The 18650-nt window shown below is 49.2% G+C and overlaps 1 protein-coding gene across 2 annotated transcripts in view; it reads left to right on the forward strand.

The window, feature by feature from the left end:
• LOC119179680 (LIM/homeobox protein Lhx1) overlaps positions 1 to 18650 on the forward strand; it is a 198832-nt gene that overhangs the window by 130665 nt on the left and 49517 nt on the right. For both annotated transcript variants that reach the window (XM_037430833.2, XM_075883828.1), the window contains 2 exons: positions 6845 to 6958; positions 7931 to 8358. In XM_037430833.2, the coding sequence (XP_037286730.2) occupies positions 6845 to 6958; positions 7931 to 8358 (542 nt within the window). The remainder of the gene's footprint in view (positions 1 to 6844; positions 6959 to 7930; positions 8359 to 18650) is intronic.

An 18650-nucleotide genomic window follows, 5' to 3' on the forward strand; every position in this document is an offset into this window, starting at 1 on the left:
AGCGCCCTTGGGGCAACTATTACAAGAACACTGACAGGGTACAAACTAGGTCATAAATTACAATTTTCGGGAAGTACAGATGAACCCGCTAAGCGATTGTTTATCAATCTGCGGGGAAGTATATAGCGTTCGCTACTTATATATCTGCAGCATCGTGTCCACTTTGTTGATGTGGTGGCTGATGACGATGAAGAATTGCGGCCAGAGCCTTTTGTAATGGGTTAGAAGCATTAAACGCGACCCGCTCGTCACGCGTTTCACATTGTGTGACGCATGGTCGTCATTTTACTCTTCTATACTATACACTTCCACTGTTAACGTGATTCCTTGCCCGATATTACAGCTGTATAGGGTCATTTTGATAATATATTCCCGAGGACCGGCATTCCTTTGTGTTACGATACTCGACTATCGTGCAGGAAGGCCGGGTTCAAATCTTATCACATCAAGCTTTTTTTTTCTCATTTTATGCGATAGCAGTTGGCGATAACCGCACCACTGAAATATACTGCTCACCACCGTGGTGGTCTAGAGGCTGAGGTACTTGGCTTTCGCTTGATGAGTCAATGCCACCGCCAGCGTCAACGCTACCGCCAGCTAGTGTAAGAGTTAGCGCCCGCTGCTTCGCATCTATACACAAGGTTTTTTTGAGCGGGAGATGGCCCAATAATTATCTTATGCGTGACGGAAAATCCAAGAGCGATGCGAATGAAATTTATTTATAAATGATATAAAATACTGAAGCAGAGTGCGAACCGAGCCAGGGTTGTTTGGTTCTAAGCGGGGATCAAACCCGGGTTGTTTGCGTGGCAAGCGGATGCTATATAGCATACGGCCACGCCTCTGCCTGTGAAAACAGTGAAAAGAACTTCCTCTGCTGGGAAACAAAGTGAAAGTATACCTTTCATGCTTCACAAACACTCGCGTTTTGCATACTTGCTTCACAATGCAACACGGAAAATAGCGATAGTAATGCGTGGTGCAAGCGTCCATTGACAATGGCCGTAAGAATGTGTTATTATCATAATAACTCCGTGGCTGAAAGCCAGTACCTCACTACAAGAGGCGCGCACGCTATAGACTGCGCATATTCCCGTAAGGCCCCGTATTGGGTTCATCGCAAATTCGAAAAGGTTTCATGCGCTGAGTGTTTGAAGTACGCAATAGGAACAGCATGCTGCTATATCGCGTTTAACTCCCTAAGGCGAAGCTTTAGGGTCACCTAATTTTTTATTCATAGTATACAGCGCGTGCCAAGCATTCCTCATGATTATGTGACGACTGAAGAGTAGTCGCGACTATACGTGTGCTCATCTTTATCAATACAGCAACAGGCTAAATGTTGAGGCTTGGAGCTTTTCTATACAGACCGATGGGGGGTAATGGGCATCTTATATATATATATATATATATATATATATATATATATATATATATATATATATATATATATGACCAAACGACTGGGTAGCGTTTATGAGATAATTCTCGTATAGAAGTAGCAGAACAACGTGAACGCGGGAAGACACTATATAAAATAAGTAGTATACGTATGATAGTGCAGCGCAAGAGGGACATGCGCAGTAATATAGAAAACGACATGGGAACGCTTCTCGCTCATCTACGCGCACCAATAATGTTGCAGCATGCCCAGCGCTGTAAAACGTGGTGAGGAAACAGACAGACAGACAGACAGACAGACAGACAGACAGACAGACAGACCGACCAACCGACAGACAGACAGACAGACAGAACACACACACTCGCGTGCGCGCACACACTGACGCATATTTCCGGCGTCAACAGCGTTCCCGCTAGAGAAACGTTGCTTTCACGGTCTGATTGGAGGTGTCTCCTGTTTGCGCTACTACTTATACTAAACTTCCGTATATTCACCACTGGTAAAGTGCTCGACAAACAGCGCGAAGCCCTGCACACTCTGTCTCGCGCCGTGAAAGATCCTTGGACATTTTCGCCTCGCTTTGTCTTTTTCTACTTTCTCGCAGGAGGAGAGAAAGCGTAACAACAGTGCCTTCTCTCCTTCTCGCTCTCCACGCAAGGGGTGGAGCGGCGTCGATATTTCGCCCGGGCGGTGGTAATTGATGAGTTCGTTTTGTGTCGGCGGTGGTGGCGGTCCCCCCTTCGGTATCGCAGACGGGAATCGGCCGCAGGCGGCGGTAGCAGCCCCGAGTCGCCGCTCGCTCATAGCCCGCCTCGCCGTCTCCTCAAGGTCGCTACCTGCCAACACGCCTCTGTGCATTCACGCACTCGATCGCCTTACACCATCGTGCGACAACCGGGCACATACACGTCTGCACAGCATGCGCAACAACTCTCTCTTGCGCTAACGTGCTACGTTGTGGAATGCGGCGAAGTTTATCGGTGATCACGTTCGAATGGCACGACTGAAGCCGTGGACAGCCATACAAGATTTATTACTCTACTTGAAGTGCTGAATATAGAGATTGTCTTTTTTTTTGTTGATTCAATAGACCTTCATTGAGATCTAATTTCGCATGACGTTTCTATACAGCTTAGCGCGTGTCTATAGTAATAATGTTTGTAAAGTGAAGGCATTGCGTACGCTGCAACGCAAGAACAAGAAGTTCAGGGGGAAGCCTGGATCTTGGGCTCGCGTCATATAGCGTGCTGGAACTCTTCACTTTGTCATCATGTATCAACTGGCTCACAAGAATACACTGCTGAACTCGATCGGGTTTTCGTTGAGTTCAGTAAACGTTTTCACGAGATGCGGTTGAAAATCCGTTTTGGGCACGTGGCTTAATTAGTAGTGGTGGTATACACATACACAACAAGTTCGCTCGAACTGTACGTGGTGCAATCTGTAGGCCGCAAAATTATCAATTTTCTGTGAACGGCGAGCACATCACATGCAGACTTCGCGACCTAGCTCCTATCTACTCGTATATTTATGTGTAATGTATGAAAATAATTCAGATGCATGCAAATGCACGTAGAAACGAACGTGAGCTAAAAGTCAGTAGCGCCCACTTACCGATCGTCTAATATACGTGTAAAAGGTGTGCTTGTCGGAGACAACAAACGCAGAATACAGAGAGGAAGGCTTGGATCTGACATAGCAGGCGTGTTGCACCGTCCAATCGTACTGATATCTCGTCACAGACGCAAGCGGCCGTTTTCTGCATGTTTTTAGGCAATATTAGACAGCAGCTGCCGATGCAGGAACCGAATCTAAAGCTTCGTGGTGTGCACCAGAGTGCCATATTAGATGATGAGTCTATGCGGCAGCCATGTGTGTTCCTCCAGAACTGTTGCATGAACGTTCGAATGCCTTTGCCGCAGACATCAAACCGCGCGTGGGTGTTGTTTGGCTGTTCCCACTCTCTGTCGCGCGGGCACACACACACACACACACACACACACACACACACACACACACACACACACACACACACACAAACACACACACACACACACACACACACACACACACACACACACACACACACACACACACACACACACACACACACACACACACACGCACACACGCACGCACACGCACGCACGCACACGCACGCACACACACGCACACGCACACGCACGCACACGCACGCACACACACGCACGCACACACACGCACACGCACACACACGCCCACTTTGTATCGTTGCGTAGCGCACAAGCCCTCATAAAGAGAGAGAGAGATAAGAGGAAGAGACAGGGAGGTTAACCTAGAACTCGTTTGCTACCCTGTACAGGCATAGGAAAAAGGGTCGGAAAGAGGATAGAGGTAGAGAGATATAAAATAAATTAGAAAAAAATTCAAATGCGCACACATCCAGGGAGTTCCGATCACAGTCGTTTGGACAGGCCGGTTAAACGCAAGAAGCGCAGGGGCGCCTTCACAGCCTTCTGCGACTTAAGGTCCTGTCGTTCGCGCAGGATTATTTCTTCCGTATAGGAGTCTGGTTGTTCAGTTCGTCTATGTGACTGTCTCTGCGAGCGATATTGTGAAGCCCTCATAAAAGTATAACTATAGGACATATTGAGCTTACAGCGAGATTTACTTATCTCCAGAAGTTAATCAGATGTAATTGAAACTACATTACCCACGGACGCCTTGTGCAAGGAAGTGCTCGGGATGAACAGGCGTTCCCTTTGTCCTTTCAGACGTATCTATTTGTATACGGCACGGCTACTGTCGCGAAGACTGTGATGATAACTACATGCACTCCCGTTGAGCCCGATCGTAAGAATTGTTGGGGTTTAACGTGCGAAAACAACGATATGATTGTGAGAGACGCCGTAGTGGAGGTCCCCGAAAATTTTTGCTACCGGGGTTTCCTTAACCTGCACCTAATCTGGGCACACAGGCATAAGGCATTTTCGCTTCCATGGAAAATGAGAAAGTCGCGGACCGGATTCGATCACGCGACCAACAGTCTATCAGAATCGCTGACGACTGCAGCTTCCCTATTTCTTCGTGATAATAAAATTTTGTTGCATCTGTCACGGTCGACCAGGCCACCTCGCTCCGATCTTATACAAATCTTCACATAAACCTCTATTTTCTCTTTTGTGTAACAACTACAGTTCTACCAATCTCTTCCGGTACATACATACATTACATTACATACATACATACATACATACATACATACATACATACATACATACATACATACCTACATACATACATACATACATACATACATACATACATACATACATACATACATACATACATACATACATACATACATACATACATACATACAGACAGACAGACAGACAGACAGACAGACAGACAGACAGACAGACAGACCTGGAACTTTGTTAAGGTCGTGAGCAGCCAGCCAGTGCACTCGTACAGCCGGCCCCCTGCTTGCTGTTATAGGGCCGCGAGGACGGCGTCAACTGTTCGAGCCGTGAGGCCGTGCCTTCTCTCACGGGCCCTCTGGACCTCAGTAATACTGTTAAGCGTCCCTAGTTTATTGACCACGACTGACCCTACAGTTATTGCACGCATGCAGTGATGTCCTTGGACATGGGCCTGAATGCGGGCACCATAGAGAGTCCATTGGTCGCGGTCTTCGGTGGCAGTAGCGTGGGCCGCACTGCTGAATGCAGGCCACGTGCGAGGGTCGGCTGCGCACGTTGCCATGCCTCGCGGGTTGGCAGGCTGCAAGCTTGTGTAGCCTATATAACATTGAAGGTGCATGCGCAGTAGAAAGTGCTGGTGCCGTGATGAATGCCACCATTAATGCGACCTCTCTGCGAGCACAATGTTATCTGCGTTCAGGAATCTGCGCCCTGCGGCGGCGGCCTCGCGTGTGCTATTGGCGCTGTGTACACACGCACGTGCACGCCACACGCACCCATTTCTGAAGCTCGCGCAGACGCACTTAGTTATCCGGGGCTATGTCCAGTATACAGCTAGATTAGAGTGTTGCAAATGTATAAGAAACCTTTTTATTTTCTGTGAATAGCTACTTTTCTGAATAGCTATTTCAACTGGATGATACTCATGTATATGAAAGTTTTTTATGCGCTGCCACTAACCACTTATTCGAGCAATTTTAGACATATATAAGAATTGGTTGGTGTTCATGTTTGCTTAGATCGCGTCCTGAAATACCAGCCTACGTCACGTGTATACATAGAACGCTTCGCATTAAACTCGGAGGGGGGCGGGGAGCAAGAGTGAACAGTAGGCTTTTCACGTAAACGGAGCTGCACCTGTAACAGCAGAGAGGTAAGTTACGGAAAATTGCTGCATATGCAACGCTAGCAGTCGGTGCCCTAGTCAGGGGCATACCAAGCCCGAGACCCACCTACGGCCTATCCTTCTACGTGAATTTTTCTTTGCTGTCGTATTTTTTCATTTACATTGTTCTTTTCTTTGCCATGGCACACAGAGCACACTCGTCCACAACTTCTTGCCCCCCCCCCCCCCCCCCGCTCTGCTTGCAGTATATGCAACGCAAAGGTTGACTACTCACGTGTAATGGCCAAGTACTGTCTGAATATCGTTCATAAAACTGACAAAATGCTTAATCTACTTTGTCGTCATTTTGATTGGACGAAACGTTTCCAGCAGGCGATAGCAAGCACGAGAATCTCTTCGGTGTATTTTAGCGCAGTATTATGAGTAATTATGATTATATCTGGAGTTCTAAGCCCCCAAGTCATGATATGATTAAGGGATAGCGTCGTAGAGGGCCATCTTGAGATTTTAAAAAATTTGACAATCTAGTGTTCTTTAACGGGCAGTAGTGCGATTGCGGGCATCGCACAGCACACTGGCCTACTGCCCTCTGGCGATTTGCCTTTGCCGACATGCGATTCGAAGGCCGGAATCGAAGCTATGACCTCAGGCTCAACAGCCGAGCACTCTATAGCCACTCATTCGCCATGGTGGACTAAGTAGACGCGAAGACAGAGCAACGCTGTTCTAGCATGTTTGTTGCCTCGACATTGCTGTTGTTGCAGCCTGCCATCCTACCCCTCCTCCCAACCCTGAAATTAAAAACCTACAAAAGAACAGAAACACTCAAATCGTTGTTTGTAGAGATCGCAAATTCATCGCGCGTCATTTTGCGACGTCTCCGTGCGATAAAGGTTAAGAATCAAAAGCCTACTTTGCAACTATGGTTCTTGTGCGGTGCACGCTTGGCATCGTGACTGCCAACAACAGGGAGTGTTGATATGAATAACCACGAGCGCTGTCTGTCTCTCTTGTGTGCATCCGTGTCGTGTTTGAACGTGCCCTTACACCCTCATGTAGAATGTGGAGGCTGGCGTCTAATATTCGTGGCCCTCTCTTCCTCTCTGCCCCCTCCCTCCATTGCAATCGCAGGTTACGTTGGCTACTGCGGCGGCGTCGCCTCGAGTCCAGAAAAGGGGCTGAAGCCGCAGTTTCCTGCCTGGGGTCCTCCACTCAGGCCGTGTCACATACCTCCCCCTTACGCAAGTACGCACACGAATTCTGGCAATTAACTACACCACCGTTAATCATGAAACACACTGAGACGCGTCTTTGAGGCTGCAGAGCGGCAGGAATCAACAGTAATTACGTGTACTGGCTTCTTTTGTGAACATATTTGTATTAATCTATTATATAGGGTGCAACGTTTGTAATGCATGACTGTATTATATAGGGCGAAACGTTTGTAATAGCCCCTCATTCTTCATGAATAAATTTGTCGGAAGAAACCTGAAGGTCAGAAATCAATACACAGTTTACGAACTTGCATACCCGTACCAGGAGCTGTTTTCAGGGAAGGGCCCTTTTGCCGAAGATCTTGACCATTTTAGAAAAATACGCACTTTTATTGCTTATTTTCGACGAATTACCCCATTCTCCAGTATCTAAAAGAGGGGAAAGGGGGACTGGGTTCCTAGGGCAGCCTTCTTGCTGCTAGCCTGTGTCCTTGGCATTAGTTAGTTGCCGCAGTTCAAAGCTAACGCCTTAGGTGTACATATTTGTTCGGCGTATCCTACGGCGTATTCGTTAAGTCTCGTCTGCCGTTCCTGAACGGTCAGACACCGGCAGAACTTCATTGTCTCTTCTGACTTCTGCTTTGCGTTGTGCCAGCACAACTGTCGCCTTCACATGATTCGTGCCTTTATTGGGGAAGTACAAACCAACGCACCTTGCTGGTTACTGCGATCAATATACATCAATATCAACACCAAAACGGCACTGCGTACGCCAGTGTTAGCACGCACGTGGCGTTGTCTATCAAGACATATTTTCCTCTGAGATGGACACGTACACAACTTCCTTTTACAAAACCTTCATTGCAGCCTCGTTGTATTACACGGGCACCAGAAAAGGGGGCAGGAGGCATTCATCTCTGTCCGCCTATGACTGTATACCGCTGCATTGAGCACTTAATGACGGAAATCCATTAGGCTGAATTCCCAATGCTTCATCTCGCAGTGCTGGGTCCCACGGGCTCCCCGGGCGACGCGACACTCGACCTGGACGACCCGTCGGACGGTGGCGGCGGTGACGCAGACCTCTTGCTACGCGACCAGGACAGGGACTCGAGCGTGGAGCGTGAGCTGACGCCCGGCGGCGGGGCGGCGTCGCCTTCAGCCTGCGGCGGTGGGGCCAAGGGCAACGCCTCGTCGGTAGCCAACGGTCCCAAGACGGAGCCTGGAGGCGGTGGGGGTTCGGGTCCCGAGGGCGGGCCGGCGACGGGAGACGAGGCCCAGGGGGGCACCAAGAGGCGAGGACCGCGCACCACCATCAAGGCCAAGCAGCTGGAGACGCTCAAGGCGGCCTTCGCAGCCACGCCCAAACCGACGCGCCACATCAGGGAGCAGCTGGCGCAAGAGACAGGACTCAACATGCGCGTCATCCAGGTGCGTGCATGCGTCTCCCTCGCTCGCTCACTTCCGTTCCTTCCACAGGTAAGAGGGTAGAAGAGCCTTACATAAGTCAAAGGCTACTGGGGCTGGCGATGCGCTGCACGGTAGATAATACGTGCAGCGGTGATCTTCCAGAACACCAGGTTTATGAGGACTTAGGGGCTGCTTGGGGAGATCTTTCGGGAACAGTTGAAAAGCAAGGACAACGGGTATATGCCGTTTGCCGCCTTCCTCCTACCTTTCTATTTTGTGTTCACGGAGAGCGTCACTATTCCTATATTGATCTGCTAATGGCTTCAAGTCGGATTTCCTCTCATTTACCGAGTGAATAGAGCCACGGCCGGCCACAATACCCGATATAGTCTATATAAACTTGTGCGCAAAGAACCTGTCTCCCTGTTATTGAAAGAGCGGGGAAATTAGTTATCAAATGGAATGCTTTGACACTTTCGCAGTTTAAATCAGGTGCCCTGCTGAATTGTACATCGCGGGGAATCCTCATACCACTTCATTCCAACAAATCGTTATATCGGGCAGCCGAAATCACTCGGTATTCTTAAATCACTTGGTATTCCTAAATGTGAATGACGCGAATTGAAAAAGCGCATAAACCGAGATGAATCCGTTAAGGTAAATATATAGTCATTACAAACGTTGTTTAAGCACGTGAAACGCTCAAAGTATGACTTTGCCGCTGTCGCAGTGGTTGATCGAACTTGTCTTCGGAAAGGTTTGCACATCACTGCACGCAACATTATGAGGCAGAACGTTGCCCAGCGAGGGCCTTTCCGCCCCATTTTCCTCACTTGTTTCCGCCGTTCGCGGCATCGGAGCACCGATCGAGACTTCTCCGCCATGGTGCATGTATGTATACGTTTGTGTTGGTCTTATCGCATCGGATCACGATCGGAGGCGACGGCGGCAATGTGAAAGTCACGACTTCGAGGGAAGCCCGCCGCCCCGGGCTGTTGTGAGCCGACGAAGTAGCACTGCAGTGCAACGCCGCCGCTGGGGAGAGGCGTATACACAAACACGCACGAGGATGACCACGTTTCTAAACGGCGTGTATACGTTACGTCATCCACCCCAGGATTCCGCAAACTTGGGGTGCATTTTGTTTTACGGTTCTGCGACTATATACGAGCACGCTTCATTGCCTCCGGCACGGAGCGAGAATCCGTGGCCTCCGCAGAGCTTGATCATCTGTTCTTTTCTTGCTTCGACTGTTAAGCTTGAATTGGCTTACACTGTGTGCGTTAAGTACGTCGCTGCGAACTTAATTTGGTACATTTCGCCACCGGTGTAGCCGCACTTCGCGGTACGTTGTCAGTAAAGGGCGAAGATCTTGACAGCGTTGTTAACGATAGAAAGAAAAGTCATAATACACACAGCTTTAAAAGAGAGCAGTATAGAGCTATGTGTATGAAATGAAAGATCCCACAGGGCTAACCAATGTTCTATAATATGTGATGGAAATTCAGAGGAGGAAAAGCCCTGTAATGAGTATATAGCGCAAATAACCTGTCCTATATTATAGAGTATATGGCACGTGCTAAGAGAAAGTGCTTTTAATGCTAGCAAGATAGATTGTGTGATCCGATTAGAAAAATGATGAAGTGATCTGAAGCTACAGGCAGAGATGATAAGAGACTCATTGACCGGTTGTGCTTAGAAAAAGTGGTGAATGATTTAGAGTAATTGGTACTGTCCTATGGGAGAGCATAAAGCCGTCCCGCAGAAGGTCAAGGCATGAAACGGAGTCATCTAAACATGACCTTGAGCCTGAGGGTGGCAAATGGTGGTTATACGATAAGATGACGATTGTCTCTGTGACTTCACGTGCAGCTAGTGGGGCAGTGGTTATGTGGCTTTGTCTTTCGATTGGACCATCGTCAATAGAGGGGGATGTAAAACCGTCATAAGTGGTCGACTTGACGTGTACGCTATGAGTATATGCTTTAGTGGCTCAGATGCAGATGGCCGCAGCGATACGCGACCAGATGTCGCTTCCCTAATTCTCGGTAAAATGATGTTTACCTCAGACGACGAGTTGAGTTGATTGTTTCCTTGCAAACTTTTCAGGGCCGCTAGTGACAAACAAACAAAAAAGTCACAGCGTATCAACGGAGTGCATGATGATGAGTGGGCGAAGCGTCCATCAGTCCATCCGCGCCTCCGTCCGTCCGTCTGTACGACCGTCCGTGCGTACATCCGCGCGTCCGTCCGTCCGTCCGTCCTTCTGTATATCTGTCGGTCTCTGTGCGTCTATCCATCCGTCCGTCCATCTATTGAACACTCCAAGTACCGCTATCTCACACCTTTTCATCATACATCAATTATATAGAAGTCACGCCATCCAGCGGACATTCCAAGGACTAAACGAGAGGTGGCACGGCCGGACTAGAGGAGCGGCACGCGCGCACTTTCTTACGACCCTCGCTTCGTGTCTAGTTGCCAACTTTCACCACCACTAGTTCATGGCACTGCGGCCCAACCTAGCTAAACATTCCTAAAGCCAAGAAGGTTACGCCCAGCGAGTTTGACGTGGCAACATTTTTAGTTAGATAGTGCTGAAACTGCGTCCTTATGTTACTATAGTTGTTTTTTTTAGTAAGCGTCAAATTCTAGGCAAATTTTATTGGAGATTGAGTGACCGATACTCGTCTCTGTTGGTTAGTTCATCAGAAACAACTATCCGTTTATTTATTATTAATGTGCGCGGGTTCCCTCCACAATTCAAAAGAGCGCGCGCATGCCGCTCCTCCAGTCCGGCCGTGGAGGTGCACCTACTACTACGACGCACCGCTACTACTACAAACATAGGGGACGCATGACGCATAGCTTAAGGAGCTTCGTCCCTAAAAGAAAGGAAGTGCTTGAGTTGCGCACGAAGAGTGAGCTTTATCGCACGGCGAGTCGTGGATGGCCGTAGCATCCGAACACCTCCAGCAGAGTCGCTGAACACCTAGGGACGCGAACATAGAACGAGAGTCGGTGCAATCAGCGGCTGGTGCGGGCCGCATATACCGGGGACGCTTCACGCTTGCTCGCGTTGCGTGTCGCCTGCAGCATGCCTCACCGCGAGGGATTAGTGCGTTCACTGCAGCGTGAGTTACATCTGCGGGAGAAGACGCAAGACGGGAAGCAACGCAAAGAACGCGGGGCAAGGGCATCAGTGTGGGCGATGGTTAACGAGTGAGGCAGCAGCAGCCCAACCCATGCGCGTCGAGCCGGAATGCGCATGATTCTTCTCTGCCACCGGGGTCCACCAAATGGGGTCCTCCGGGAAGGTATCGCAGCGGGGCGGGCCACTCGGCTCCCACACGGCCGCGGAGGTTGAGAGGGATCGCGAAAGAAACCCCGCGCGAGGCATCGGCGTGGTAGAGGACTGACTGCGGCCGGCCGACCAGAACAGCCCGGGCGCATCGCTCAGCCAACACCACCACCGCGTTGCTGTTCATCCCGAGCGCGCGCTGTTACCTCGGCCGGTGCGCGCGCTGGTGTGCGTCGCTGTGGCACTCGCGAGGGGAGGAGCTGTCAGGTGGACAACGCGGATGCGGGGAGGCGTAACAAATGGCGTCGGCAACTCCCCTTCGGCCCGCAAGGCGCTCAGAAGACGGTCCCCGGCCGATCCTCTCGCTCTGCTTTCGTTCTCCTTTTATTTACGTCGACCAAACGAGGGGAGGTTCCGCTGACCCCTCCAGGGCTCGGTGGGGAGGCACCGGTGCTTTCGCGTTTTTTTCTTTCTGCGGACCTCCGTCTCGTAGTATAAATCCCGTGTCTGCCGCTGCAGCTGCGTGATCTAGAGAGAGAGCGTGTGCACCACTACACATGTGTGACTCGACGGCGCAACAAAGCACCCACACTAGCCAGCCGGCCGGTTCGGCTGGCTCGCTCGCACGAATGCGGGCTCTGCTAATTGTTTCTCTCCGCAGGCCCATTCGGCGCTCGTCCGGCGCATCGTTTCTACCTCCCCCTCCCTCTCGCACTTTTGGGCGAGCACTCAAGTGTGGTTGTTGTTGTTCCCGTGAGTTTGGTTTCAGTTCACCGAGTTCCTTTGTCTCTCCTAGACCTCAGTCCATCCTCCTTCGCGCCGCTTTGCTTTAATTGTTTAGTTCCTTCGGTTTATTTTTTTTTTTCATTGTTATCCTTACTCTGCTCGCGCCCCGTTCTCCAACTCTGCCGGCTGTCGTATGGATCTTGGCCGCCGAGCCGTTTATAACCCCGCGTCAGGTGCTCGCGCCTAGCTCTCCGCCGCCGTATTCATTACCTGAGCGAGCACAGGTCCTGCCCGTCGGCCGGTATGTGCGCGCCGACGAAGGCGGCAGTGTTTCCGGCGTGGATGCCCGTGTGCGAAGGTTCCGCTCTGCACGCTATGTAGAGTCTGCTCATGCAAGCTATCAGAGCGGGTGTGCTTGTGTGCCTCGTGCATTGGAAAAGGCTTGGCACTCAGACACGGACACAGTTCAACAGGATCGTTGCTATCAAAGGTGTAGCAAGATTTTTTTTTTGGGGGGGGGGGGAGGGAGGAAGGTCCAACGAACTTTATGTATGGTCGTGCGTGCGTTTCTATATGTGCACGTATAGTTACGCAAGGAAAACTGACAAAAAAAGTGGGGTTAGGGTATGAGCCCCCAACTGGGCCCTTGGGTACGCCACAGGTCGTTACAAACAGGATGTAATACTGAGCTTTGTGTTTGGGGTTTATCCATGACTGAAGGGTTAGACATGCAGACAATAACACCTAAAACGTACAAAGGAAACCTCACCACTTGTGTTGTCCATGTCTGGCGTTCTTGTTTGCATGTCATACTTTTTTTTTTCTATCATAAGTTTCAACCGTAAGCAGTTCAAATTTGTGCCTTATGAACGGGCACTCTGAGGAGCTTTCGAAACCTGGGTGCAAACCAGAGCACTGCACAGGCCTCATTTTTCCGGCCCGGCCCGGGCCCGCATCATGAAGCCCGAGTCCAGCCCCGAGCTGTGGTTTGCGCACCATACCAATGTGAAAGCTTGTCGCCGTTCGTATTTCATATGACGCCCATAGTACATTAGTATGCACATTCGCACGTGTTTGATGTTCGTCCAAACGCTCCTGTCCTTTAGAGCTCATAAAGATCGTTGACACTGCATGGTCAATCACGGATACTGCACAGAGCCTTATGAACTCGTCGCATCACCTATTCACAGTTCCCGAAATCTTTACCGGTCGCGCCGCGAGTGGCACTGTTTTCCATAGATCTTCGCTGTACAACGGAACATAGCTCTGAAACGGATTAGAAAAAGTGCATGCCCAAAATGAATATGTTCGCAAGAGAATTTCTCGCAGCTTCACTCATCATCGTGTGTCATTGACACGAAGTAACCGCTGCGCACGGTCATTAAAGATTTGGGTGACAGTGTGCCGGCTCAAAATAGGCAATTTGATGAGGGGGTATCGAAGCGCCAAACACACCACACCACTAAGAGAGTTCGCACTACTTATTCCTCTTATTTTATTTTGTGAATTCACGATACCCAAAAGACCTCCGGATGAGCACACGTGCGGTTGAGTGTAAACATAGATGGTCAGGGAGTTGCGTCCGAAGACCACGGCGTCGTGCGGGAGAAGCGTTGATGACACGTTGCGTATACAGTGCGCCAGACCACGCTGTAAAGTTTATTGTCACAGCGGCTACTGCGGAGGTCTATACACACGCTGCCTCGACACAGGGCGGTCCTCGTCGCGGACCACACGTATCGGCACAGGTCACGCGGAGAAAGGACACAACAATTGTGCGCTGCCCACGCCGGCGGATCTCGCCAAATGACAAGGGCCGATCAGCGCAAGGGGTCGTTGTTGTGTCGTGTGTGCTGTCCATGTTTACGTGTGCTTGTTTGCATATACGTTCTCGGGTAATGTCATTGCACACTCGCCCGTGCCTTCTGTACATGCACGTTAGCGTGCATTCAGAAGGCACGAACGAGCTTACCCGAACAACGGCATCATGGATATCTATATAGTACATGCGATACGTGTGTTCGTTTCACCTCTCTATCTGTGATTTGTGTATTTACGCGCGTGCGTCTGTGTGTACGTGCAGGCATGCGTGTGTTTGTGGGGATTTCAATCCTGCGTAAACAAAACGCCCCTCGTGTACTGTAGATGTATCGGCGAACGAGAGGTCTCTTGGCGGCATGTATACAGTGTCCGTCACACGCACCCCGCCGTAATCCCTGGCAACGATCGTCCACTGGGGTTTCGGTGCTGACCCGACCGCGCCCCGATGTGGCGGCAACAATCGGATTTGCACGCCGAAGCTTTTCCATCGAATGGAAGAGGAGGAAGTTGGGGAGGAGGGTATTTGGGTGACCTATAGCTTATGTTATGTTCTTTTTTTTCTTAGCTCAGGAACGTTCGTCCCAAGTAAGATTATGGCAGCTATAGTGGACAGATTTCAGAATCTCCTTGATCTGCGGCGATCCGCGCTGACCGTTGCTTCTTGTTACGGTGTGCGTGTTGGCCACGTACCGCAACGCATCGTTGCACAGTATGTGGATTATCTGTGGCGAATAAATTATATCTTTAAGATGCATACACTAACAGAACACTAAAGCGCTTACCCAAGGCCAGGACTGTTCACGTTCCTTATAAAAATGCATAGTCGCTTTCTTGAAATTTCCTTTTTCCCGGCCATTCTTAACTTTTTCCTTTTGTTATAATGTTCTGCTCTATTAGCTTGAATTCGGGGGCAACTTCGGTGCTTGGAGTTTGCTGCTAAGCACATGGGATTGCACTTAACTACAGTTTGGCTGCTACACTTACACTTAGTTTCGCCGCTGATCACTTGCACAACTGCCTATAGTTATGGTACACGCCTAACAAGTGAGAGGAGGACGTATAAGTAATTTCACAGTAAATTTACGTTTCTCCGTATAGTGTATATATATACTTAGCCGGGCACTCGGCTACTCGGCGTCCTCGACGTAAAGGAGTGACAAAAAAGCAAACATTTTTCGCTCAGTGTGGATGTCCCACTTTTCTATCTATCTATCTATCTATCTATCTATCTATCTATCTATCTATCTATCTATCTATCTATCTATATATATATATATATATATATATATATATATATATATATATATATATATATATATATATATATATTTATATATATATATATATATATATATATATATATATAGAGAGAGAGAGAGAGAGAGAGAGAGAAAGAGAGAGAGAAACTCGCTTTACTTAACTATACTTGATTTGATAACGGTGATCGCCGTAATTATAAGCCTGTCTCGCGAACACTATATTCCAAATAAATCGTGTGTTCAGTATATGCTTTCTCATAACGGCGCTCGTTCGTGCATGCTCTGTTTTAGTTTGCACTCCAGTTTTCACGTGCAAGTGTATACAGCTTGCAGGATTTTGGCAGAGTGCTCGAAACGTGCTTCGTTGACTAAACAGGGCACGCTTTTCACATCTAGTGCAGGATTGCGCCTATCTCCGCTGCCCTGAACATCCGCCCAACGAGTGATGGCACACGTCGTGGTTTTAGCACAGTTATAACTACGCGTTCGGCCTTGTCTGATACGCATATTTATACCACACGCATCACGAGAGCCGATTCTAAATATTTTCTACGACATAGGACGAGGAAACTGCCACGCACTAATGACCGAGTCACCATCGGTATAACTCAAAGCGCTTCACGGGAAAGTTTAGTTTACTGTTGCGTCAAAAACCTATTCATACCGGATATTAATTAAACTGATTGACTACATCACTTTCAGGAACCCATGCAGATACGCTTCACTCGAGCAAAGTAATGCAAAATATGAAAAAGAAGCAGTATACGTTCGCAGTTATGATTTGATCGACCTAGATTGGTGACACCCGATTTCATCGAGAAGGGTCCATGCGGCCGTGTCGATGCGTTCTCTTCGCGGTTTTACACGATGTACGCGAAAGGCTATATCGAGTCTTCTGCATTCATCATAGGGTCCAGGTTAACATATTACCCCCACAAATCAGTGCTGACCGCAGAGGATTTCTTCCACTGCGGCCGCCTAAACACCTCCTGTACCACATGAAGAACAGTAGGACGAAAAGGGAGGGGCGGTTCCTTAAAGAAGGAAAAAAAAAGTGAAGGCGTTTTTACTCCGTTTTTCCCAGCAGCAGACCTATTCGCCTCAGCAGCTCAGGGGGCATCAATTTTGCTGCTCGTCCATCACCGAAACCGCCGCTAGTCGCCGCCACTGGTCAAGACCGAACAGAACCACCCGCTGCTGCTCGCGTATTCTTTGCACTCTTCGTGTTTATTATTGCGGTCATTTTACTTCTACTTTCATAACACCTTTTCACCGTCTTCCCTCCCTCGGTTTTCGATGTTGTGTGCGTGTTCGCTTCACTTGTTTTCTCGTGTGGACCTCGCTTCCTCTCTGTATAGTCGAGACGTTGTTGACACGTTCGCGGCCTCGAACAGCGGCAGGAAGAGCACCCTGTTCCTTCGCGGTTCATTTTGTTTCACGTCTTCTCACGGACGGCCTGACGTCGGCGGGGGGTCAAGTGAAGCGGACGGAAGGAAGAGCCCGCCAGTTCGCGGGAAGGGCGCCGCGCACTGGCGGTTCGAAGACAAGACGAGTTCGAAAACGAAGACAAAAAACGGATTCAGTCCGGTGGCGAACACTCGCACGAAGACCGACGACCACAAACAGCTGAACAAAAAGTAACAAACAAAACAGAAATCTCGCGCACCGCAGTCTACTAAGCGCGCCGCTGACGGGGTGCTCGGGTTCGTACGGGCCGGACTGGTCCCCCACCCTTCTTGACCGCATGCCGAAAAAGAGCAGACCTCTCGTCGGCCGCGCCGGCGCGCATTCGGCATGCCGTTTCTCAAAGAATGAGTCTGCTGTGGCAGACGTAGTTTTCGCCCGCTCTTTAAGCACTGCAGTCTCCGTGCTTTTGTGGTTAGCCGGAGAAAAAAAGCAGAGCTCCAACACGGCTGATTGCGTGCAGCACAGTTGCAATCAAGTCTGGTGGTTGCTGCCGCTGCTGAGGCTCTTCTTGCGCGCTGGGTCTTACTTTGTTTCCACGTTTTCCAAGGAGGGGGAGTTTATTTCAAATCGAACCTTTCTGTATTTCATATCGCCCTGTAGGTATATTGAGGCATTCTCTGCAATCGCATCTACATGATCTGACACCTTCGTAATTTTTTTAGCGATAGCGCGCCGCTTCGAGCACCACGCCCTATACAGAGAACCAGTGGTCAATAAGTATCTGAAGCTATGTTAGCCATTGCAAACGCATGCATCAGCTGTGGGCCTGTGTTTGTGGACATGTAAGGAGCTGCTTAGGCTACAGAGATTATATAACTTGTACATTAAAAGGGGCGTATGATTTCACATTAACAGTGTCTGTTGATTGCTCTATAGCCCACCTGGCGGTTTATTCACTTATTAAAACAAAGAATGTACTGGTAAAACGCTCACGAATTGCCTCACGGCAACACATAAGTCGACGTATAGTTGCAAGAGATGAGCCAACGAGCTGTGTATTTTCACCCGCTTACGCACATGCAGTCTACATTGATAACATGTAAACCACAATAAAATTAAGCGGTTCACGTTTAGGCGCGTCTGCAACCGGACAGCCTGCATGGTTCGACTGCAACGCGATGTTCCTGATGATAAGCAAACAGTTCATGCAGTTCCGCTCACCACATGCATGATGGATGGCATGTAAACGATAGTGCGTGCAGCATGGTTCAAATATGTTCTTATACCACTAATCCTAATCTGCATACTCGTTGTGATGATGGTACTTTGTAGACTCTCCGTCAATCGCTAAGTAGCTCTGTGCCGTATCATTTCTGTGCAACGTTTACAAAGGTATATATAGATTTGTTTGTATACCTACAGGCCTATAATACGTAAATTTCCGGAGCCATCCACTACGGTGTCTCTCATAATCATATGGTGGTTTTGGGACGTTAAACCCCACATATAAAGTCAAGACTTATCGTGCGTTCGTGAACAGGGGCCGTCGACATACTGCGGTGATTGTAGGGACATCACATGCGTTGTACTCGAAAGCGACTTTGCAGCTGTTGTGCCAGTTGTCACGTTATCGTAGAGAATTGTGCCGAGCTTCGCGCTGGGCGGAGCCTACGGGCCACGACGACACTACAATACGTCAGCATGTTGACGGCGCCCTACCCCCATTTACAATTATTAGTAGTCTAGACAAAACGTTCACCTCCCTTCTTCAAAGTAAACGAGATATGCAACGTTATTCG

This window comes from Rhipicephalus microplus, unplaced genomic scaffold, assembly GCF_043290135.1.
Source record: "Rhipicephalus microplus isolate Deutch F79 unplaced genomic scaffold, USDA_Rmic scaffold_21, whole genome shotgun sequence".
In the NCBI taxonomy this organism is placed as follows: Eukaryota; Metazoa; Arthropoda; class Arachnida; order Ixodida; family Ixodidae; genus Rhipicephalus; species Rhipicephalus microplus.